At 38.2% G+C, this 25,013-nt stretch overlaps 1 protein-coding gene across 2 annotated transcripts in view; it reads left to right on the forward strand.

The window, feature by feature from the left end:
• Window positions 1-1,256: 1,256 nt before the first annotated feature.
• CAND1 (cullin associated and neddylation dissociated 1) overlaps window positions 1,257-25,013 on the forward strand; it is a 31,402-nt gene continuing 7,645 nt past the window's right edge. Inside the window, exons 1-10 of one of the 2 annotated variants that reach the window (XM_081330953.1) lie at window positions 1,257-1,609; window positions 8,502-8,645; window positions 11,039-11,193; window positions 13,136-13,259; window positions 13,394-13,650; window positions 13,742-13,847; window positions 15,272-15,417; window positions 19,476-19,768; window positions 20,219-20,360; window positions 23,024-24,517. In XM_081330953.1, coding sequence (XP_081187079.1) covers window positions 1,542-1,609; window positions 8,502-8,645; window positions 11,039-11,193; window positions 13,136-13,259; window positions 13,394-13,650; window positions 13,742-13,847; window positions 15,272-15,417; window positions 19,476-19,768; window positions 20,219-20,360; window positions 23,024-24,517 — 2,929 coding nt within the window. In that variant the 5' untranslated portion in view covers window positions 1,257-1,541. Of the gene's footprint in view, window positions 1,610-8,501; window positions 8,646-9,070; window positions 9,099-11,038; window positions 11,194-13,135; window positions 13,260-13,393; window positions 13,651-13,741; window positions 13,848-15,271; window positions 15,418-19,475; window positions 19,769-20,218; window positions 20,361-23,023; window positions 24,518-25,013 lie in introns of those variants that run through there. The other variant, XM_081330954.1, reaches the window with a different exon arrangement.

Genomic DNA, 25,013 nt, shown 5'->3' on the forward strand with positions numbered 1-25,013 from the left:
AACATTTGAGTTCTTTATGACTGACCCTGTGTTTACCTTCTACATAACCTGTGCGGTGCCATTTTTTTGTTTGTTTCAGACTTAGTGGGATGCCCAGCCATATAAGTGAACTACCAAGCAATCTTCCAAGTCTGAAGGGAAGGGAAACAATTCAAATTTAAATGTGTTTTTGAGGAAGTAGACCAATTTTATGATTTGGCTAGAACACCAATTTCAAGGATAGTCTTGGTTAAGGTCTCCTTATTTTCATATTACATAAGTCCAGCCATTATGTTTTGTGGCTTAGTGTATTTTGTGAACCCAGTCAAACTAAGGTTAAATAAAACATAGCTTAACTCCATCACTATACAAAGCAATTCTCTCAACCCTACCCACTTTAAGAAAAACAAAACAAAAATTCAGGATTATAATTTATTTTAATAGTGTCACTTCATTATTCATACTAATCTTTTAAAATATATTTTAGTTGTTTCATTATAAACTTTATAGCCTGCATTTTAATACTGCAGCAGTGCATAAGTGCATCTGTTTAAAATTATAAAAGGGTTATAAATCGTATTTACCTGTTGTCCTAGTGGTTAAGGCCCAGGCTAGAAACCAGAAGACCTGGGTTCTAGTGCTGCCTTAGCCCTGAAATGGCTGGATGACCTTGGGCCAGTCACACTCTCAGCCCAGCTCACCTCACAGGGTTGCTGTTGTGAGGAAAATTGGAAGAGAAGGGTGTGTTGTTTATGTTCACCGCCTTGTAATAATAATAATAATAATAATAATAATAATAATAATAATAATAATAATAATAATAATAATAATAATAATAATAATAATAATAATAATAATGATATAAAAATAAATATAAGTGCCTCTGTTTAAATAGAATTATAAAAGTACTATGCACTGTATCTATCCGTATCTAAAATTTAAAAATTAAAATCGTATTGCCTTATTTTCATGACATAAAAACGCTGCCCCGCCAAAACGTTTTCAGCGTATAAGCTCCAGCTCCCCAGAAGACATCAAAAGCCTAACACTGAATGCGCTTCCACCCCTCTTGCTTTCTAACCAACCCGCTCGCGCAAGCTCTGCGTCGCCTACGTCGCAACGTCATGCGAAACAGGCCACCTACGCTATCACGGGAAGCCAATGGGAGGCTCGGAAGAGCGACGTTAGCGAGGCCCTCTTCGAACCCTGACCTTAGGTCCTCGCGCGAGGCAACAGACGGTGTGACTGTACGTCCGCCTCCATTCGCCTGAGCGAGATCGTTCGCGGTCGTCCTTTCGCCTTTTCCCGCGCGAGTAGCAGCCGCTGGCGATGATACTGATCTCCCCACAGCGCGCGCGCTAATCCCCCCCCGTCACCGTGTCCCACCCCCGCCTCGGGGAAAGCCTCGGGGGAAGCACGGCTCGTCGCCGCCAAGCAGGCGCCTCCCGTCTCTTGCCAGGCAGAGCCCTCGCGCTCCCCCCCCGCCCCCGATTCACCTTCTCTTCCCCCCGCACTAGGCGACGTGGAGCCGGCCAAACGCTTCCCTCACCGGGACTATCATCATGGCGAGTGCCTCATACCACATCTCCAACCTGCTGGAGAAAATGACATCGAGTGACAAGGACTTCAGGTAAGAGGCCGAGTAGGCTGCTTTCCTCCTCCTGCTTAAAAGACTGAAGGTCTCTCCCCAGGTCCGCCCTGGGATGCTTTATAGCGGGCAGGCCCGAGCTGCTTCCTGGGAGGTGGTGCCCCACCCAACCTGTCTTTTGCCTGATTTGAGGCCCGTCAAGCAGGAGAACTTGAGTCCCCTGATCCTGGCCTTGTTATGCCTTGCTTGGAGTCCGCATGGCTGCAGTTTGGAGCCCGGCTTTGAGGCGGCCCTTTCCCCCTAGAAGTTGTCTGGAAGTTTGTTAAGCCCATTCCCTCTTTTTGCTACGCTCTCTCTTGTACTCCGTAATTTGTCATAGAAGCCGGTTCTCTGCAGACAGGACTTTTACTTGGGCTTTGATTTTAACCGTCTCTGTTTTTAGGGTTTTTTTTGCAATGCTTGTTAAAATATCTTTTTAAACCAAATGTTTTAATTTGTGTATGTAGAGTGGAGAAACCGTTGTGATTAATGTAGCATCTCTCGTTTTCTTCTCTTTGAAATTTGTTTCTAAGGTATAAACATAATTTTCCTTGAATTCACAATAGAAGTATGTACCTTGAAATATTATAGTAATAATACTGAATTTTAGTTTAGAAATATTAAAATATTGGGTTAGACACATAGGTTGCTGGTGTTGAATATTACAGCATATCACCCCTTTTTCTTTTGATATAAAAGACAGCGATTTAAGTGTATATCCTGTCCACATCTGCTGCAATAACAGATTTTATATTAATATTTCTAATACTGCAGTAAAATGGGAAAAGTTTTGCAAACTGCTGAAAATCTTGCTGTTACAAAATTAAATTAATTGAAACACTTTCTCTGAATAAAGGTAGGAGACTGATGTATCTGATGCATAATTTAAAGCAGGCTCATTTTTCCTGTTCTCATACATTTTGATATTATTCTTCAGAACATATTCTCAGTTTTTATTATAGAAGACTGCTGTATCTGTATATCGTCTTTTGCATGTTTGCTGAGTGAAATAAATGATTCTCTTAGCTTAGCATCAACATTTAAGTCAGTAAGGACACAGAAAATTATAACTGTGAAGGACCTTAAATTCATCAATATGTCACAATATAGCAGCATAGACAGACATTGATTGACTATTAGTTAGTCTGTTGTAAAACATAAAAGGTTTTATTTATTGGTATTTTATTGGTATTTTTATTGATATTTTCTTAAGTTTGCTATTGGCAGATTAATTCCATTAAATTATAAAATACCTGTAGTCCTTGACTTACAACCACAACTGAGCCCAAAATTTCTTGTGTTAAGTGAGACAATTGTTAAGTGATTTTTGCCCCATTTTAAAACTTTTCTTGCCACAATTATTAAGTGAACCACTGCAGTTGTTAAGGAAGTACAGGTTTTTAAGTGAATCTGGTTTCCCCATTGATTTTCCTTATCAGAAGGTTGCAAAAGGTGATCACAAGACCCCAGAACACTGTAACCATCATAAATATGAGTCAATTGTCAAGTGTCTCAATTCTGATCACATGACCACAGGGATGCTACAATGGTCGTAAGTGTGAAAAATGGTCATAAGTCACTTTTTCCAGTGTTGTAACTTTGAACAATCAGTAAACAAACTGTTGTAAGTCAAGGACTACCTGATTCCCCCCCCAATATTTTAAGTTTATACATGCTGTTATATACAACTTGCGTGTGGTCACCCCCCCCATGTAAAGTATTTTCTTGTTTTCTGAAGTTCGTTATGGAATTAAATACGTACTTCCTTACCATACATGAACTCTCATTTTCCATTTCACTTTATTGTGTAGCTCTACTGCATCAGCTTCAGTACTAATCATGCTGTGGTTGTGTTTTCACCAGTGTCAATACCAAAGTCAAACTAGAATCAGATTTATAGTTTTTAATGAAACAGTCCAATGTAGGTCCTAATATCAGTAAATTTAAAACACAGTTATACAAAGTGATGCCACTTTGTGATTAATTAAAAGAAAGTTGGATATTTGTAAAAGAAGCATGAAAATATTCATTTAATATTTACAAGTTCTTTCCACTTATGCAATGTTCAATACAGGTGATAGTAATACACATAAAATATTACACATTGAAACAGTAAATACAAAATTAAATAATGCATGAATGGGGCATGTTTCTCACATATGCAGCAGACTTTTCCAGGCCATTTCAGTGCTCTCTTTTTTCAGATGCACTGTGCATCTCTATTCTGTGCATCTGAGAAGAAATGCCATTAAAAACCCAGTGTATCATTTTCATTGTTGAATGAGGCAAACATTTAAAGCAGGGGTGTCAAACTGCCGGCCCGAAGGCCGGGTATGTCAGGAGGAAATGGCGGCCACTACATTGCTGGCAATGGGGCAAAGTTCCGATAAATCGTGCGACGTCACATGACGTCGCAAGTTTGACGTCTGATTTTAGGTCATGACTGGCATTTTTTCAAATATTACTACAAATTCATGGTCAGAAGACATGGGCTCTTTAAAATTTTATTTTCTGAAGATACTTTACTAATTCAGCTTATGTGAGGTATCATAAGCAGTTCTATTTTTCATTTTAATATTAATTTGCATATAATTCCCATATTTCTAGTTAATTATAGATGGAACATACAACTTAATATTTAATTTACAAATTGCGATTTTATACTGCATGGGTGTGCATATTTGCATTAGTTATGTTCTCAAATTTATTTAATCTATTTTAGATTTTAAAACATTATGGTTCCTCTTTACCTATAATTTAGTTATTTCAGGCTGAAATTAATTTGTTGATTGAAATGAGGATTTAGAGAAACTTGACTAAGTCCAGTAAAGACAGTTCGAGACGATAGATACAGTTGCAAGAAAAAGTATGTGAACCCTTTGGGATTACGTGGTGTTTTGCATGAATTGGCCATAAAATGCGCTCTAAACGTCATGTAAGTCACAACACAGTCTGCTTAAAATAATACTACACAAACATTAGCTGTTGTCATGTTTTAATTGAACATAAGATGGAAACATTCACAGTGCAGGGTGGAAAAAGTATGTGAACCTTTGGACTTAATAACTGGTTGACCCTCCTTTGGTAGCAATAACCTCAACCAAACGTTTCCTGTAGTTGCAGATCAGACCTGCACAACGATCTGGAGTAATTTTGGACCACTCCTCTTCACAAAACTGTTTCAGTGTAGCAATATTCTTGGGATGTCTGGTGTGAATCGCTGTCTTAAGGTCATGCCACAGCATTTCAATCGGGTTGAGGTCAGGACTCAGACTGGGCCACTCCAGAAGGCATATTCTGTTCTGTTGAAGCCATTGTTTTGTTGAATTACTTGTATGCTTTGGGTCATTGTCCTGTTGCATCACCCATCCTCTGCGGAGCTTCAGTTGGCGGACAGATGGTCATATGTTTTCCTGCAAAATATCCTGATAAACTCTGGAATTCATTTTCCCATCAATGACAACAATCCGTCCAGGCCCTGAGGCAGCAAAGCAGCCCCAAACCATGATGCTCCCTCCACCATGTTTTACAGTGGGGATGAGGTTTTGATGTTGGTGTGCTGTGCCTTTTTTTCTCCACACATAGTGTTGTGTGTTTTTCCCAAACAACTCAATTTTGGTTTCATCTGTCCACAGTATATTTTGCCAGTAGTGCTGTGGAAGATCCAGGTGCTCTTTTGCAAACTTCAAACGTGCTGCAATATTTTTTTTGGACAGCAATGGCTTCCTCCGTGGTGTCCTCCCATGTATTCCATTCTTGTTTAATGTTTTCCTTATTGTAGATGTGTCAACAAAAAGGTTAGCATGTGCCAGAGATTTCTGTAGGTCTTTAGCTGACACTCTAGGATTCTTCTTTACCTCATTAAGCATTATGCGCTGTGCTCTTGCAGTCATTTTTACAGGACGACCACACCTAGGGAGAGTAGCAACAGTGCTAAACTTTCTCCATTTGTAGACAGTCTGTCTTACCGTGGACACATGAACATCAAGGCTTTTGGAGATACTTTTGTAACGCTTTCCAGCTTCATGCAAGTCAACAATTCTTGATCGTAGGTCTTCTAAGAGCTCTTTTCTGTGAGGCATGGTTCACATCAGACAGTGCTTCTTGAGACCAGTAAACCCAAAACAGGTGTGTGTTTTTAAAGGGCAGGACAGCTGTCAGCAACACATCCAATATCATCACACTGATTGGAGTCAAGGTTGGCTCACTCCTGGCTCCAATTAGCTCTTGGAGAAGTCATTAGGCTAGGGGTTCACATACTTTTTCCACCCTGCACTGTGAATGTTTCCATCTTATGTTCAATTAAAACATTACAACAGCTAATGTTTGTGTAGTATTATTTTAAGCAGATTGTGTTTTTCTATTGTTGTGACTTACATTACGTTTAGAGCGCATTTTATGGCCAATTTATTTATTTATTATTTATTTTATTTATTTGATTTATATACCGCCCTTCTCCCGAAGGACTCAGGGCGGTGTACAGGGCAATAAAAATAAGAATACAGGATACAAGATTTAAAATTAAATGATTGTGCCCAATGTAGTAAGTTAGTTAAAAACAATGTTAAAACCCCAAACCCATCAGACCAGGCCGGCTTGTTCGAATAGATAAGTTTTTAGATCACGCCGGAAGGAGCGAAGGTCGGGGGCCATCTGTAGTTCAGCCGGTAAGTGGTTCCAAAGGACTGGCGTGCCCACCGAGAACGCTCTCCCACTGGGGGTCACCAGTCGACATTCTCTGACCGGTGGTACCCTGAGGAGGCCCTCTCTGTGGGAGCGTACAGGACGGAGGGAAGTTGACGCCGGCAGTAGGTGCTCCCGTAGGTAATCCGGACCCATGCCATGTTGGGCTTTATATGTCATCACCAGCACCTTGAATCTCACCTGGAAGGCAACTGGAAGCCAATGCAGCTCACGGAGCAGAGGTGTAACATGGGAGTATCGGGAGACCCCCAAAAGAACTCGCGCAGCTGCATTCTGTACCAGCTGAAGCTTCTGAGTGGTCCTCAAGGGCAGCCCCATGTAGAGAGCATTGCAGTAGTCTAAACGAGAGGTCACAAGTGCATGAGTGACTGTACGCAAGGCATCCAGGTCCAGATAGGGTCGCACCTGGCGCACCAGACGAACCTGGGCGAAGGCCCCTCTAGTCACAGCTCCTATATGATCTTCTAAGGAGAGCTGTGAATCTAAGAGGACACCCAAATTGCGAGCCTTATCTACGGGGTAGTAACTCACCCCCAATAGTAAGAGATGGAATAATCTGAATTTCCTGAGATGCCGGTACGTACAGCCACTCAGTCTTGTCAGGGTTGAGTTGAAGCCTGTTCCTCCCCATCCAGACCCGGACCGCTTCCAGGCAACAGGACATCACGTTGAGGGCATCACTGGGGTGGTTTGGGGTCGAAATGAAAAGCTGGGTATCATCAGCATACTGATGATACCCCACTCCAAAACCACGGATGATCTCACCTAGTGGCTTCATATAAATGTTAAACAGGAGAGGTGAGAGGACCGACCCCTGAGGAACTCCATAAATGAGAGGTCTCTGGGTCGATCTCTGCCCACCCGCCAACACCGACTGTGAACGTTCCAGAAGGTAGGAGGAGAACCACTGAAAAACAGTGCCTCCCACTCCCAACCTCCTGAGACGCAGAACTCCACGTAATCCCAAAGGGTTCACATACTTTTTCTTGCAACTCTATGTTTAGCTTTAAAAAAAGTACACTGAGAATATGATAGCTAGCTTCAAGTATCTAGGCAAATGCCATATAGAAAAAGGCTATAGTTTTCTATCGAAATAAATTCTGTCATCTCAGTATACAAGACATGGAATATTGGTTAATTACAGAAATTTAATCACATCAAATTTCAGTTGAATTTTAGGGGGAAAAAGAGCTTTCTAATGGTAACCATAATTTTCGGACAATCTTCTCCAAACAGAATTCAGCCCAATTGGGGACATTACAGATTCCTTCCCTCAGAAGTCAGGATTGAAAGGCTGAATTCCAATCTTTTTAATGGCAGTTTCATCCTTCTGAATTAAGCTTTTCCTGAAATGACATCATAAATTATGATATAAGGGCATTTCTAAAAAGCTTTTTGAATAGTGTGTACATTTATGAGCTCAGTGTTGTTTTTATTAAATTTACAACTGTAAACATTGTGTTTAATTTGGTATTGCTTATTTTAGTAACATGTAATATATAAGGATGGTGAAATAAATAGAATATATATAGGAATGTAAGAACAGATTAATGAAGGAAGTGGTAGACTTCCTTTAAAATAGCTGGATGTATTAAAAGAGATGACAGATACATACTGTGTTTTTCAAATTTGACAATTTTAAGATATTTGGACTTCAGTTCCCAGAATTCTCTAGCCAGCATCTTAAAGTTGCCTAGTTTGAAAAACAGTGATTTAAACTGATGTATCATCTATTCCAATTCTCTGATTTTGTGAGGTGTTTTTTTTTGCTAGTAACATGATGAACAATTTTTCAGACATAATCAGTCTTTCAGTTTACTATTTACCTGGATTGCTAAATAGCTAATGTCATTTTTTTCCTTTCTATTGTTGATACTTAAATATTTACTTAATGGACTTATCCTGAAAGCTAATGGAAAAGGTGAACAAGAATAGATATTTGATATTATCTTTGCCTTTCTTTTCCCTCCATTTTTTATGACAATTGGTGGTCTTGTGCAGATGAGAGAAGATAGTTTGATCTAACACGCTTTTTCTCCATTTCTTTCACTCTATTATGAAGTCTTTTCTCCAGATTTGAAGTATATTACTTTATTTCACATGAAGTCTAACATATTTGAAGTTATTGAGATTATTAATTATTAGATTGGTATAAAACTGACAGCTAACTGAAATGACTTTTTTTAAAAAGGTTTATGGCAACAAATGACTTGATGACTGAATTACAAAAAGATTCTATCAAGTTAGATGATGATAGTGAAAGGAAGGTTGTGAAAATGATTTTGAAGTTGCTGGAAGATAAAAATGGTGAAGTGCAAAATTTAGCAGTCAAATGGTATGTATTTTCTGATCAGGCATTTTATTTTATACCAATTGTCTTGATTTGTACTGAGAAAATATGAATTGGTTTGTCTGTTCTGTCAGCATTCTGTAAGCAAGTCAGGAAACCTCAGTGATCTTACAGTCTCCAACATATGGTAAGAGATAAGATATTCTTGTATTTCCCTGTGAATCAGTTTTGATATAATATGTATGAATCCATGTTGATTATTTTGAACCTTCTTTTGAATCCAATTTCATTGTATGATCCTTAGAGAAAATGTATGTATATAATTGTGTTCACATTCTGTCCTTAATAGTTACAGTTATAACATCAGTTATATCTTACATTATGCATACTACAAAGGAAAACCGAGATGTTTGTTTCATTCATTCTCATCTCTTTGAAGGCCAACAGTGGTCCTTACATCTGATCATAGTTGTTACTAATGCAGAATTAAACATACCGGTAATTCCTTTTAATGTATTTATATAGAACCAAATAATACTTGCATATGCTCATTTACACAAAGACATAAAATTCTATTTGTTGTCATGAGAAGATGCAGTCATTTTGAAATTAGCTAACAGAGTATATGGTAATTGCCTATTGCTTAAAAGAAAACTAATGTTAATTATTTCATTATTTGAATCCAGAAGTTGTGATACTATAAAACTAAGTACAATTATTTTTATAGCAAAATTTCCCATTGGCTTATTCACAACTGTGGATTGGCCTGTGTATTCTAAGAATAGATATGTCACCTATAAATCAGAGGTCTACATATTTTTACATAATGGTATTTTGCCATTGGTAAACCTATTTTTAAAAAGTTTAACTTCTATAGAAATATTCAAGCCTTACATTTATACTGAAGAAAAAGCAGATATCTTCCTTATTCTAAGAATTATGATTACTTAGTCAGAAGTAATGATAGTTGATTATATATAAATAAAAATGGAAACAAAGCTTATCTTCGACTCAGAATGGTTTTGTTAAATAAACATTCAAATTGAATTAATCATTAATCATGAATTATGTGTATGGCTGTACTTAAATTAATCACACATAGACTTTCATTGATTTTACTACAAATTCATTGTTAAATAATTTTAATATTTCCCAAGGTAATCAATTTCTTACAGTTCCAATTTTTTCCATTATTGTATTTATACTTGAAATATGATGAGAAGTATTCATGGAACAACCTGTTTCTTCAGTGGTCTATGTTGTAGAAAGTGACAGCTGTTAATGTAGTCACTTGAAAATAGCAAAATGACTGACTTTGATAATTTATCTTTTCTGATTTATTTTTTGTTAGATTTTATTTTAAAAAAATAATTTAATTGCTTGCCTGTATTGGTTAATATCAGTTTCTTGGCTTCATTCAAAATCCTTGGCAAAGTTACTAAAATAAGTATTTCTTTTAGCCAATAATGATATATTTCTTAGATGCATTCAAAAAATTGTGAATGATTGTTTGCTTGATTTATGCTACCTAGCATGAAAAAAATACATGCATGTTCAATTTTAAAAGCGAGAATGCTATTCTTCAGATTTGGAATAAAAAATATGGTTTCTTTTAATATGATGGAGATTGACAATTGCATTCAGGAAATGACTGTAGGATGTGCCTTCTTAACTCAAACAAGTGTCTTAAGACCAGGCAACTATGAACTGACCCTAAAAAAATGTCAGCAGGTACCATGTTTATACCTATGTACCTACCTTTTCTACTTTAGATTTGAGTAACTACACATAGTTACTTGTTTATCTGTCTCACAGATACACAGTCTACAGCCTCCAAATATTTGATATAAAAGTTGCCAGTACATTGTAATTCTAAAGTAGAATGAACTCCTTCAAGTCACATTCAGTTATTGGTAATATCGTATACATTTCCATGGGTTTTTTGTGTGGGTTTTTTTTGCAAAATATATGGAACTGGTATGGCATTGCTTTCTTCAGCATATTTTAGGACCATGTTACTTAGCAATGAAGTTTCTGGTCCAAATACCATAATTAACCCACAACTATTAGTACTATTTTATTAATAAAGCTTATTTTGTGAATCCCATAAAAATTATATGATTTATACTTTGGCATTAACTAAAGAAATTTAACAAATATATACTGTATTTGGCAATACTCCCTTTTTTCTTGAAATGAGTACCTTTGACCAATCAACAACTAAATAATAACTTTAATATCTATGTACAATAGAAGCAAATGGAAATATGCAAATAGAAGCAAATCCAATACATTATTTGATTTGAAACTGGTTGATTTAAATGAATGGAAACACAAATTTTGTGTTGCTATGTATCACAAGTTTTATTTATAAATATCAATGAATAAATATTTCAACATTTTTAATTACAATTTAAATTGCCTTGGTTTCATTGCAGTCTTGGACCACTGGTGAGTAAAGTGAAAGAATACCAAGTAGAGACAATTGTTGATACCCTCTGTACTAACATGCTTTCTGACAAAGAGCAGCTACGTGATATTTCAAGCATTGGTCTAAAAACTGTTATTGGAGAACTTCCTCCTGCATCTAGCGGTAAATCTTTCTTATTTCCTTCTCTGCATCATTTATTATTATCTAGCTTGATTTTAGTCAGTCAATCTGAATATAAATGAAGTTCTAGCAAATAATTATTTTATTTTAAAATATTTGATTTGATACTGAGGAAATTGGTTACCTTTGCTTTTTAAGTATCTTTATTCTACTGTTTTAATTTCCAGCTTGGATTTTATGTGTTTCAAGAGAGGAAACAGGAAGAATTTAAAAAAATAAAAATAAAGCCAATGGACATTTTGGTCCTGGATTATTAATATTATCTGTATCGTATTGTGTGACATGATTGTGTTAATGCAGCATTGCCCAGGATTTATGCTGCAAATTCTGTTGGTGGAGCAGTGGGCTAATGCCTCCTTAAGTAACACCAGCTGCCTGCAATTAGTGCAGGTTCGCATCCCACCAGGCTCAAGGTTGACTCAGCCTTCCATCCTTCCGAGGTAGGTAAAATGAGGACCCAGATTGTTGGGGGCAATAAGCTGACTTTGTAATAATGCTGCTTGGGGCCCCCCGAAAGCCCTAATAAGCAGGCATATACATAGAATGAAGGCTATTGCTAAGCACATTGATTTGTGCTTAGATTGTAAGCCGCCCTGAGTCTTTGGAGAAGGGCGGGATATAAATGCAATTAAAAAAAAATCAGCTCATTTTTAACAGCAAGCTCTGCCTGAACTGTGTGACATAATTGTGAGTTTTACGATGTGACATAAAATTTCACACAGACAGCAGTCTATACTAGTAGTACATTGAAATTGCCTTTACCAGAAACTTTTCATTTATCCCAGTATGAGCCATTATGAGATGGATACTTGATAATTATAGGTTTTGTAATCCTCATTTGCTCTTTTACTCTCTTGCTTACTTAGTCTGATTATCCTAGCTATCAAGCTGACCAACAATTACAACAATTTTTGTCCTTGATGTTAAATCACACTAATTTTCATCCAAATTTTGGATGTGATACTATACTATCACATGGTAAATAGTAAAATTACTAATTTGAATGGATCTGCTTTGCACCATATAATTGATAAGTGAATTATTTCTCTTATGGAATTTTTTTTTCTTGATGTACTATTCATCTAAATAAAAAAAACTTTCAAAGGAGTAGATTATCCTCTTTTTGTTCTAGTATCAGTCTGTGATATACTTTTAGAAAAATGAAACTAATCAAAATGGGCAAATTAACATCTTGATTTCAAGTCGAAAGTATCCATAATTCATAGTAACTAATTTTATTTAACAATCTACCACTTGGGATCCTGAGAATACCTGACAATTAATAATGAATATTAAATATTGCAAAAGTATTGCTGCTTCTATGCCATTACTCCTTGAATGAAGTAACAAACCTCAGTCAGAATAACATGGTTCACTTATGTAGTTCCATATATTTGCAATTTATAATTGATTTGTAAAATTTAATTTGTATGATGTCATAATTTTCTTATTTTTGACATTGGGTATAGTGCTATTTTTTATGTAGTCAAAAGGACAAATAATCTGGTGGGGGGAGAACAGGAGGGAAGAAAAATCTGTTAGAATATTCAGATATACTGCAACATTTCTTGTCTGGTCCAGCTTGTAAAATAATTTGTACATGGTGTTGATCTGTGGTGCAACTTACTTTTACCAGCATGGTGTTCTAATAGTCTTTTTCTAAATTGTTCTCAGAAAGTTCTGAGTTATAACTGGAAGTTTAAGTAAGAAGTTGTGTATAGATTCCGGTCACTTTTGCATGTGGTTTGTTGTTTTGTGTGCTATGCATTTATGCTTATACCGTTCTAGGAAATAAAAGTAGATTTGTTATATAATTTATTCAATTTCATGTATTACAAAATGAGTAGCATTTTATTTTGGAAATATTATAGATCTTTACCAATAATTACTACTTTAATATTGGTGCCATTGCATTCATTTTCAGGCTCTGCATTAGCAGCTAATGTTTGTAAAAAAATTACTGGGCGACTTACTAGTGCTATTGCAAAACAAGAGGATGTATCTGTTCAGTTGGAGGCTTTGGACATCATGGCTGACATGTTGAGCAGGTAAACATACGCATTAAAGATGCTTTTAGGCAGTATTTCTTCAAACTTCCCTGTTCACGTTTGCCTATTTGAAAAATGCCTCGACAATATAATTTGGCTCTTTTCCTTCATTTTGTTTGTTTTAATGTTTTAAGACAAGGAGGACTGCTTGTGAACTTCCATCCTTCTATTCTGACGTGTCTGCTTCCTCAGCTAACTAGTCCAAGGCTTGCCGTGAGAAAAAGAACCATCATTGCTCTTGGTCATCTTGTTATGAGTTGTGGTAACATAGTGTTTGTGGACCTCATTGAACATCTCTTGACCGAGCTTTCAAAAAATGATTCCATGTCAACAACAAGAACGTATATACAATGTATTGCTGCCATCAGTAGGCAAGCAGGTCATAGGATAGGTAAATACATTTATACATTATTGAAGTATTTCTCATTTTCATGTGAAGTATTAAACATTTCATGATTATGTTTTTATTTTTCTGCCATCAGGTGAATATCTTGAGAAAATTATCCCTTTAGTAGTAAAATTTTGTAACATAGATGATGATGAACTTCGAGAATATTGCATTCAAGCATTTGAATCTTTTGTTAGGAGGTAAGGTATTCATTGTTTCATTTGTTTTCTCCTAGCTACGTTTATAGTATTGTAGAATCACAGAAAAAATAGTTATTTTCTTGTGAAATCATAAAGTCCTTCCAGTGTTTGTCATTGAACTAAATTTTATTCCTTGTTCTTTTATTAATTCTGAATTATTTTTATGATAATAAAATATATGACTATTTCAAAGTACTGTCTTCTTAATATTCCCATGCAAAAGACATTAATAGGGTATGCTTATCTGGTGCTTGAGATGTGCTGTGACTTGAAATTAACACTGCTTAAAAGTACCAATTGGAAAATCTGACACAAAACATTTATATTATATATTAAGCATGTTATCTAACATATATTTAGAGTACTGTAAATTATTCAACTTAACAACCACAATTGACCCCAAAATTTATGTTGCTAAGTGAGACAGTTGTTAAGTGAGTTTTGCCCCATTTTTCTTGCACGGTTATTAAGTCAATCATTGCAATTGTTAAATTAGAAACACAGTTGTTAAATGAATTTGGCTTCTCCGCTTACTTTGCTTGTCAAAAGGTCGCAAAAAGTGATTGCATAACCCCAGGACATTGCAGTTGTTATAAATATGAGCCAGTTGCCAAGCATCCAAACCCTGCTCCCTTCTAGCGTTGATGATGTTACCTAGTTTGGCAATGAAATTCCTGCAAGAAGAGCACCAAGGACCTCACCTGACCCCACCAAGAACCTGAGCTACAAATATTCTCTTGCATTAGAGTCTGATTCGAATCCAGAAAGCTCTTACAGTTTTGTAAGAGCTAGGTGTCATATGGATTAGTTTGATACTTTTTCACTTCTGTTATAGAGAGGGTTTTTTCCCTCTTTGGTCCATACCAAACTTAGCTAAGGCTGCTTCCTCAGAAGAGGGAGGGAGAGACGTTCTTTCTAATATAAGTATACATTTCACACTTATAATAATTCAAATGACAAACTGCAAATTATTTAGATGGAGACAGATAAGAGATTTTTTTTGGCTTACTAATTAACTAATAGAGAGCTGACATCAGGTCAGCACATTGCCATATTAAACCAGTAGTTTTGCTTGAGATTTTGATCAGACATCCAGAAATAGGCTGTATAATATGGCATTTGCACAAATATTTTAAATAAACACACTTCTCTAGAAACCTATGCCCTCTCAGTTCATCCTAGATGTTAGGCATATACTTTTAGCGGAAAGAACTGTGCCATTCCAACAGCTTGACCTGGAATTTCAGCTTCTCAAGGAGAATAAAAGCAGATTTACAGATAATGTTAAAATGGGAAAGCCATATATATAAATGCTGCAGGCCATAAGCATAACAACAGCATTTACATTCTCTTTGTATGACTCTTGAGTAATGAAATAATGCTTAATTATTAATAGTCATCTAATTATTACTTTTATTATATAGATGCCCTAAAGAAGTTTATCCTCATGTAACTACCATTATAAACATTTGTCTTAAGTACCTTACCTATGATCCCAATTACAATTATGATGATGAAGATGAAGATGAGAATGCTATGGATGCTGATGGTGGAGATGATGATGACCAAGGTAGTTTGTGTTGTGTTATATACATACATACATACATACATACATACATATATATATATATATATATACATACACACACACACATACATACCTACATATATGTATATATATGTATATGTATATATATAGTATAATTCTTATGGAAGTAAATTATAAATTATACTGCCAGAAACAAATTTTGTAAAAGCAAATGCGGCCTCTGACCCGGCGCAGATCCCAGCGAGCCCCATGGTTCACCGCGGAGCACCGGGAGATGAAGCGCCGGAGACGGGGCCTAGAGAGCCGTTGGAGATCCAGTCGATCCGAATCCGACCGATTGCGATTAAGAATCCTCACCAGGTCTTATCTCGCTGCGATAAGGGTGGCAAAATCCAACTACTTTTCCACCCTCATCGCGTCTGCAGATAATCACCCGGCTGCCTTGTTCAGGGTGACTCGCTCCCTACTGAACCAAGAGGTGAGGGAGGAACCCTTGCAGGGTCGAGCCGAGGAATTCGGTCAATATCTGCTGGATAAAATTGCTCGGATTCGAACCGGCCTGGACTCCAACTGGGCTGAGCTGGAAGAACAAGACATGGACAGTCTTGTCGACGTCATCTGGGAGGAATTTGATCCTGTGACTCCTAAGGAAGTGGACAGGATTATGAGGAGGTTGAGCTCCTCCACATGCTTACTGGACCCGTGCCCTTCCTGGCTGGCTTATGCAGCTCGAGAGGGGACACGAGGCTGGTTCCTGGCGGTCATCTCTGCTTCTCTGAGTGAGGGTCACTTCCCCACCGCCTTGAAGGAGGCGGTGGTGAGACCTCTCCTCAAGAAGCCCACCTTGGACCCATCCTCTTTGAATAACTTTCGTCCAGTCTCCAATCTTTGCTTCCTTGCGAAGGTTGTTGAGAGCGTGGTGGCGCACCAACTTCCTCAGATCCTGGATGAAGCGGTTTATCTAGACCCGTACCAATCGGGCTTCAGGCCGGGCTACAGCATGGAGACGGCATTGGTCGCTCTGATGAATGATCTCTGGAGAGCCCGGGACAGGGGCCATTCCTCTGTCCTAGTCTTATTAGACCTCTCGGCGGCTTTCGATACCATCGACCATGGTATCTTGCTGCGACGCCTCAGGGGACTGGGAGTGGGAGGCACGGTTCTGCGGTGGTTCTCCTTTCTCCAGGGTCGCTCGCAGTCGGTGCTGGCAGGGGGACAGAGGTCGACCCCGAGGCCTCTCGCTTGCGGAGTCCCCCAGGGGTCGGTCCTCTCGCCTCTCCTGTTCAACATCTACATGAAACCGCTGGGTGAGATCATTCGCAGCTTTGGAGTAGGGTACCATCAGTATGCTGATGACACCCAGCTTTTCATCTCAACTCCAAACAACATCAGTGATGCCCTCGACGTGATGTCCCGCTGCCTGAAAGCGGTCCGGGAATGGATGGGGAGGAACAGGCTTCAACTGAACCCGGACAAGACTGAATGGCTGTACGTACCGGCAAGCCAGGATACTCAGAACATCCCATCCCTTAACATCGGGGACAAGTTACTACCCCCTGTTGATAGGGCCCGCAACCTGGGTGTCCTCCTAGACTCGCAGCTCTCCCTGGAAGATCACATAGGAGCGGTGACCAAGGGGGCCTTCTCCCGGGTTCGACTAGTTCGCCAACTACGGCCTTATCTGGACCTGGATGCCTTACGTACAGTCACCCATGCCCTTGTGACCTCTCGCCTAGACTACTGTAACGCTCTCTACATGGGGCTGCCCTTGAGATCCACTCGGAAGCTTCAACTGGTGCAAAGTGCAGCGGCACGGACACTCTTGGGAGCCTCCCGATACTCCCATATCACACCTCTCCTCCGTGCGCTGCACTGGCTTCCGGTTGCCTTCCGTGTGAAGTTCAAGGTGCTAACAATGACATACAAAGCCCTACATGGCATGGGTCCGGACTACCTACGGGAGCACCTTCTGCCAATGTCTGCACCCCACCGTCCTGTGCGCTCCCACAGAGAGGGCCTCCTCAGGGTGCCACCGCTCAAGGAATGTCGGCTGGTGGCCCCCAGAGGGAGGGCATTCTCAGTGGGTGCGCCAGCACTCTGGAACTGCTTGCCAACCGAAATCCGGATGGCCCCCGACCTCCGCACCTTCCGGCGCGACTTAAAAACTTACCTGTTCCAGCAGTCCGGCCTGGCCTGATAGCTCTAATTGGGGTCCCAGTTTGTTTTTACTATTGTTTTTCACTATTGTTCAATCTGTATACCTACCTTACTCTGTACACCGCCCCGAGTCCCTTGGGAGAAGGGCGGTTTATAAAAACAAATAAATAAAATAAATAAATAATAAAAGCAAGCTACTGTTAACAACCATTGGATTGATTGGAGTTCTCTTTTGTATGAGAAAGTGCTCATTGGTTTATTAGACTGCAACAGGACTGCATTCTTTTATCATTCATTATATTAATTATTTAATTGACATACAGTAAGGGAAAAACTTATTTAATCCCCTGCCAATTTTGTACATTTGCCTATTGACAAAGAAATGATCAGTCTATAATTTTAATGATAGGTGTATGTTAACAGTGAGAGACAGAATAAAAAAAATCCAGAAAAACGCATTTTAAAAAAGTTATAAATTGATCTGCATTTTAATGTGAAATAAGTATTTGATTCCCTATCAATCAGCAAGATTTCTGGCTCCCAGGTGTCTTAAAGAGAATGCTCCTAATCTCAGCTTGTTACCTGTATAAAAGACCTGTCCACAGAATCAATCAGATTCCAAACTCCACCAAGGCCAAGACCAAAGAGCTGTCCAAGGATGTCAGGCACAAGATTGTAGACCTACACAAGGCTGGAATGAGCTAAAAGCAGCTTGGTGAGAAGGTGACAACAGTTGGTACGATTATTTGCAAATGGAAGAAACACAAAATAACTGTCAATCTTCCTCGTTCTGGGGCTCCATGCAAGATCTCACCTCATGGAGTTTCAATGATCATGAGAACGGTGAGGAATCAGCCCAGAACTACATGGGAGGATCTTGTCAATGATCACAAGGCAGCTGTGACCATAGTCACCAAGAAAACAATTGGTAACACTACGCCGTGAAGGACTGAAATCCTGCAACGCTTGCAAGGTCCCCCTGCTCAAGAAAAAACATGTACAGGCCCGTCTGAAGTTTGCCAGTGAACATCTGAATGATTCAGAGAAGAACTGGGTGAAAATGTGGTCAGCTAAGACCAAAATGCTCTTTGGCATCAACTCAATTTGCCGTGTTTGGAGGAGGAGGAATGCTGCCTATGACCCCAAGAACACCATCCCCACCGTCAAACATGGAGGTGCAAACATTGTGCTTAGGGGGTGTTTTTCTGCTAAGGGGAGAGGACAACAACAACACATCAAAGGGACGATGGGCGGGGCCATGTACTGTCAAATCTTGGGTGAGAACCTCCTTCCCTCAGCCAGGGCATTGAAAATGGTTCATGGATGGATATTCCAGCATGGCAATGACCCAAAACACACAGCCAAGGCAACAAAGGAGTGGCTCAAGAAGAAGCACATTAAGGTCCTGGAGTGGCCTAGCCAATATCCAGACCTTAATCCCATAGAAAATCTGTGGAAGGAGCTGAAGGTTCGAGCTGCCAAACATCAGCCTGGAAACCTTAATGACTTGGGGAGGATCTGCAATGAGGAGTGGGACAAAATCCCTCCTGAGATGTGTGCAAACTTGGTGACCAACTACAAGAAACGTCTGACCTCTGTGATTGCCAACAAGGGTTTTGCCACCAAGTACTAGGTCATGTTTTGCTAAGGGATCAAATACTTGTTTCACTCATGAAAATGCAAATCAATTTATAACTTTTTTGAAATGTGTTTTTCTGGATTTTTTGTTGTTATTCTGTCTCGCACTGTTAAAATAAACCTAGCATTAAAGTTATAGACTGATCATTTTTTTGACAGTGGGCAAACGTACAAAATCAGCAGGGGATCAAATATTTTTTCCCCTCGCTGTAAGGTAGTTTTGGGTTATCTCTGATTTTTAATCATGACTATATATAACCTGGTATCCTTTTATTCTTTTCAAGGGAGTGATGATGAATATAGTGATGATGATGACATGAGCTGGAAGGTTAGACGCGCAGCTGCAAAATGCTTGGATGCTGTAGTCAGTACAAGGCATGAAATGCTACCAGAGTTCTATAAGACAGTATCCCCTGCTTTAATTGCAAGATTCAAAGAGCGGGAGGAGAATGTAAAAGCAGATGTTTTCCATGCATACCTCTCTCTTCTAAAACAAACTCGACCTGTACAGAGTTGGCTCTGTGATCCTGATGCAATGGAGCAAGGAGAAACACCTTTAACAATGCTTCAGAGTCAGGTTAGTAAATAAAAGCATTCATAGCACCAACATTTGATTATGTAAAGTGGTGTGTGTTTGCCTGCCCCCCCACTGTGTGTGTGCGTGTGTTTGTGTGTGTACAATGATATTCTTAACTGTAATGAACTGTCTAGATCAAATACAAATATTTTCTAATACAGAAGCTTGAATCATTATGCTGTAGCTTTTAAAAGTAGCTTTTAGACAGCTACTTTTGATTTGTGGAGGTTAACAATTGCTGTATCATAATGCAACAAAGTACAAAGTTATTTAGTATTTGAATGTGGAAATATTCTGAGAACAGACTGCTAGTCCAGTTGAGCACTTGGCTTAATTCAGCAGGGCTCATCTTGTATTCTTATTTCTATCATTACATTAGAGCCATTCATAATTTGTGTATTTGTATAGGGAGAGTAATGGTTGGATTATCTTATGCACATTTAATTACAGGTTCCCAATATTGTTAAAGCTTTGCACAAACAGATGAAGGAAAAAAGTGTGAAGACTCGTCAGTGCTGTTTTAATATGCTGACTGAATTGGTCAATGTATTGCCTGGTGCTCTAACACAACACATTCCTGTACTTGTTCCAGGTATGATTTTGTGGATTTTGCTTTAAAACTATTGTGAACTTTTAATATATTTTTAAGCCCTGCTTAGTTGTGAGTCAGTACTATGTCTTCTTCAGCCATTATACAACCATGCTGTAGAATTATGTGAGAATTCAATTCAGATATGCTATTTGGCGATTGAGTCTCCAAGTAGTATCACCCAAATATCCAAATTGAATCTTATGCTTGGATTTTCTTGGATGATTGACTTGACCCCTGCATTTTAGAATACAAAGCATATAGCCAAGATAAATAATAGTTAAATATTTATAAATTGGGGCAGGGAAGAAATAATGTTTTCTCCAAATGTAAGATTTTATTTTAATGCTAAAGGTTTTGATGTATTTTTATATTATTCTGATGTGTTGAAATTTGAAAGAGGTAAATACATGGATAAGATTTAGAGAAATGTTCTATAGAGAAACAGGAAAGAAGTAATGGAAGTAAATATCTATGCAAAGAAAAGACTGGAAAGGACAAATCTGAGAGAAGAGATTTCTAAATAAAATTGCCATAAATCCTTCCAATTTCTAGGAATGGCTCTTGGTTTTATGTTAAAATAAAATTGTGTCAAAATCATGACAACAGTTAAATTGTAGCTAGGAACTCTGCTGGAAACATTCTGAGACTATGGTCTGTCAAGCTCTGTTCCTTAGAAAAATGAAGTAAAGGTTTAAATGGTTGCTGCTAAGATATGGCATTACAAAAGGAGAGAATACATGTAGTTCAGGGTTGAGGAGCTACATGTGGAGTCCTTAGTGCTCTCTGACTTGGTTGTTTTCATGCAAACATTTCATTATCCAACTAGGTAACAACTTTAGTGCTAAAAGAAAGTGGGGTTTACTCTCTGTTTATATCGAGTAACTAGGCTGTTGTTTTATCAGAAGCAACCTAAGATTAAATATGTTGGCATTTTTTGTATAAAGGGTTTTGATTGGAGCATTGCTACTTGATAGAAAATTGGACCACATTAATGTTACCGTAGTTTCTGGCGTATAAGACGACTTTTTAACCCATGAAAATCTTCTCAAAAGTCAGGGGTCGTCTTATACGCCGGGTGCTGAAACTTTAGGGACAGGGCTGGCTGGAAAACCTGGAGTGGATCTCCCATTTGGTCTGCACAGGGAAAGCGGGACCAATTGGAGAAGAAGCTGCAGTCTGTGATTTTTTTACAGGCTGGGGTCTGGGCGTCTTTCCTTCTAAAGTAGAAGAGCAGCTGTAGTCTATCCCAACTTGAAAGGCAGGTAGGGAATGCAGCAGCCAGAGCAGCTGCTTAGCTCTAAGGACACATTTGACTCAGGAACTGGGCGGGCTGGCTGGAAAACCTGGAGCGGATCTCCCATTTGGTCTGCACAGGGAAAGCTTTAGAGTGAATTAGGAAAAGTTTAATCCACTTGCACTGTTTTATGTTTACATGTTTGATGACAAACAGCCTTATGTTTATAAGTGACAGTTTTCCTACTAAGTACCTGCATGTCATAAGCATTTGAGTTAAAATTACCATATTAAAATCAAATCTGATGTTTTTTAATTTTTATTTGGTGTGCGTTGGAAGAGGGGTAGTCTTATACGGCGAGTATAGCCCAAACCCTATAATTTAACAGGAAATGTAGGGGGTCGTCTTATACGCCCAGTCATCTTATACGCCGGAAAATATGGTACTATTAATCTGTCACTATAGCACTGCTATTTTTTGGATTTTTTTATCTTAATTTTGTTTGGAGAAAATCACTGACATGACTAGCAGAATATCATGAAAAAACTGAAAGCTTGGCAGAGAAGTGTGAAATAATGAGTTAATAAAATTGCAGTGTTGTGGATGAAGTGCATTTCCGAGGAATAGGAGTTTCATAGTTGGGGTGATGTAACTGAGAATGCTGTAGTTTGGATAATTGGCTATGGAACCTTGCCACTCATGCCACCATTGTGTCAGTTTCAAAGGTCATAAAGTTTGGGCTGGCCTGTATAAGATAAATATTTCAATAAATGAACGTTAAACCATTCAAGGCCTCAAAAAGTGAGAATAAAAACTTTAAACTAGGCTTCGGAAGGAATGGCTAGTCATGCTCATAGTGGATTAAAGGTGTAATATAATTCTGACCTTATGTGCTACTTTACTAAATAAGCAGAAAGATTATATATCTGCTGAAACCATATAGCTTGGATGCAAGGGTTTTCTGATACAAATCACTGTGACCTGACTATCCCCCAAAGAAAAGTTTGCTATGGTATTACAGAGAAAGAGAAAGAAATGACCATAGGTAATTAACTATCAGTAAGCACTTTTTGCTTTTGTAGTCACTGGGCCTTTGGTGAAAAAAAAAGCTTCATAAAAGAGTTCTACTAAGGTAGGCACCAACCTCTTCAGGAAGAGGTGCAGTTCTGTAAAAATTTACTATTTTCTCATTTCTCAGGCTTTGTAGTGTCAAAGTAGAAAAATATTTATTGAGATACCACTTACAAAATATTTGAGATGTGGGTAACAAATGGAGATAATGTCTCATATTTCTCTTACTAGTTTTTGTGTTACTAAAATATAAATTCATAGAATTAAAGATACAGGTTTAGTTTAAATCAGATGTTTGAAATTATAAAAAAAGTATATTGGAAGTATAAAATTTTACAAATTATACATTCTTTTACAGGCATAATTTTTTCACTGAACGACAAATCAAGTTCTTCTAATCTGAAGATAGATGCTTTATCTTGTTTGTATGTGATCCTCTGTAATCACACTCCCCAGGTTTTTCATCCTCATGTCCAAGCATTGGTGCCTCCTGTTGTGGCATGTGTTGGAGATCCATTTTATAAAATAACATCTGAGGCACTTCTAGTTACCCAACAGCTGGTTAAAGTCATTCGTCCTCTGGATCAGACTTCTTCTTTTGATGCCAGTCCTTATATTAAAGATTTGTTTACTTGTACAATGAAGAGACTAAAAGCTGCTGACATTGATCAAGAAGTAAAAGAGAGAGCAATTTCTTGTATGGGCCAAATCATTTGCAGTCTTGGAGACAATCTTGGTTCTGATCTACCTAATACTCTCCAGATATTTCTAGAGAGACTAAAAAATGAGATAACTCGACTAACCACTGTGAAGGCTTTGACTCTGATAGCTGGTTCACCTCTGAAGATAGATCTGAGGCCAGTTTTAGGAGAAGGTGTTCCTATTCTTGCTTCTTTCCTCAGAAAGAACCAACGTGCTTTGAAACTTGGAACTCTGTCTGCTTTAGATATATTAATAAAAAACTACAGTGATAGCTTGACAACTGCTATGATTGATGCTGTCCTAGACGAACTTCCACCTCTTATTAGTGAGAGTGATATGCATGTGTCACAAATGGCCATCAGTTTTCTGACCACTCTGGCTAAAGTTTATCCTTCCTCACTCTCAAAAATCAGTGGCTCTATATTGAATGAACTTATAGGGCTGGTACGGTCGCCGTTATTGCAAGGTGGAGCACTTAGTGCCATGCTAGAATTTTTCCAAGCTCTGGTTGTGACTGGAACAAGCAACTTAGGATATATGGATTTATTGCGCATGTTAACAGGTCCGGTGTACTCTCAAAGTTCAGCACTTACTCACAAGCAGTCTTATTACTCAATTGCCAAGTGTGTAGCTGCCCTTACACGAGCATGTCCTAAAGAGGGACCAGCAGTTGTGGGTCAATTTATCCAGGATGTCAAGAACTCAAGATCTACAGATTCCATTCGTCTCTTAGCTTTGCTTTCTCTTGGGGAAGTTGGACATCATATTGATTTAAGTGGACAAATAGAGCTAAAATCTGTAATTTTAGAAGCATTTTCCTCTCCTAGTGAAGAAGTGAAGTCTGCAGCTTCATATGCATTGGGAAGTATCAGTGTCGGCAATCTTCCAGAATATCTCCCATTTGTCTTGCAAGAAATAACTAGTCAGCCTAAAAGACAGTACCTTCTGCTTCATTCCTTAAAGGAAATAATTAGCTCTGCAACAGTGCAAGGTCTCAAACCATATGTGGAGAGCATCTGGTCTTTGCTACTCAAACATTGTGAGTGTGCAGAAGAGGGTACCAGAAATGTTGTTGCTGAATGCTTGGGGAAACTTACTTTAATAGATCCAGAAACTCTGCTTCCACGCCTCAAAGGATACTTGGCCTCAGGTTTGTAGATATTCAGATATACACATACTGTCTTTTGGAAATAACATCCAGAAGGTTATTGAATTATTCAGTACTAATAATAAATACAGACTTCAATAAATGGATTTTGGTATTGGTTTAAGTGATAAAGGATGAGAAGGAGGTCTTCAACTGTCCAGTTTTTAAAGATATCTCATTAATACAAAAAAGATTTGTTATGGCTATTTAAATGTTTTGAATCAGTTTATTTTGTAAGGTTTAGTACAGATAAAATGCAATATCTGATAAATTGTATATTATTTTAAAAATAATGTTATAATTTGGAGAACAGATTAACAATTCAATATAATATTTATGGGAGATAGGTGAATTATGCAAGAGGAGGAAATTTTTACAGTGATATTGTTGGAAAAGATGGACTAAGAAAAGAAAAATATGTGTTATGGTTGTGCTATACAAGAGTTTACAGAATAATTAAAACTGTCCAATCCATGTTGAACCAGTGGAGCAAGAAACC

This window comes from Vipera berus (genome assembly GCF_964194415.1).
Source record: "Vipera berus genome assembly, chromosome: 6".
Lineage (NCBI taxonomy): Eukaryota > Metazoa > Chordata > Lepidosauria > Squamata > Viperidae > Vipera > Vipera berus.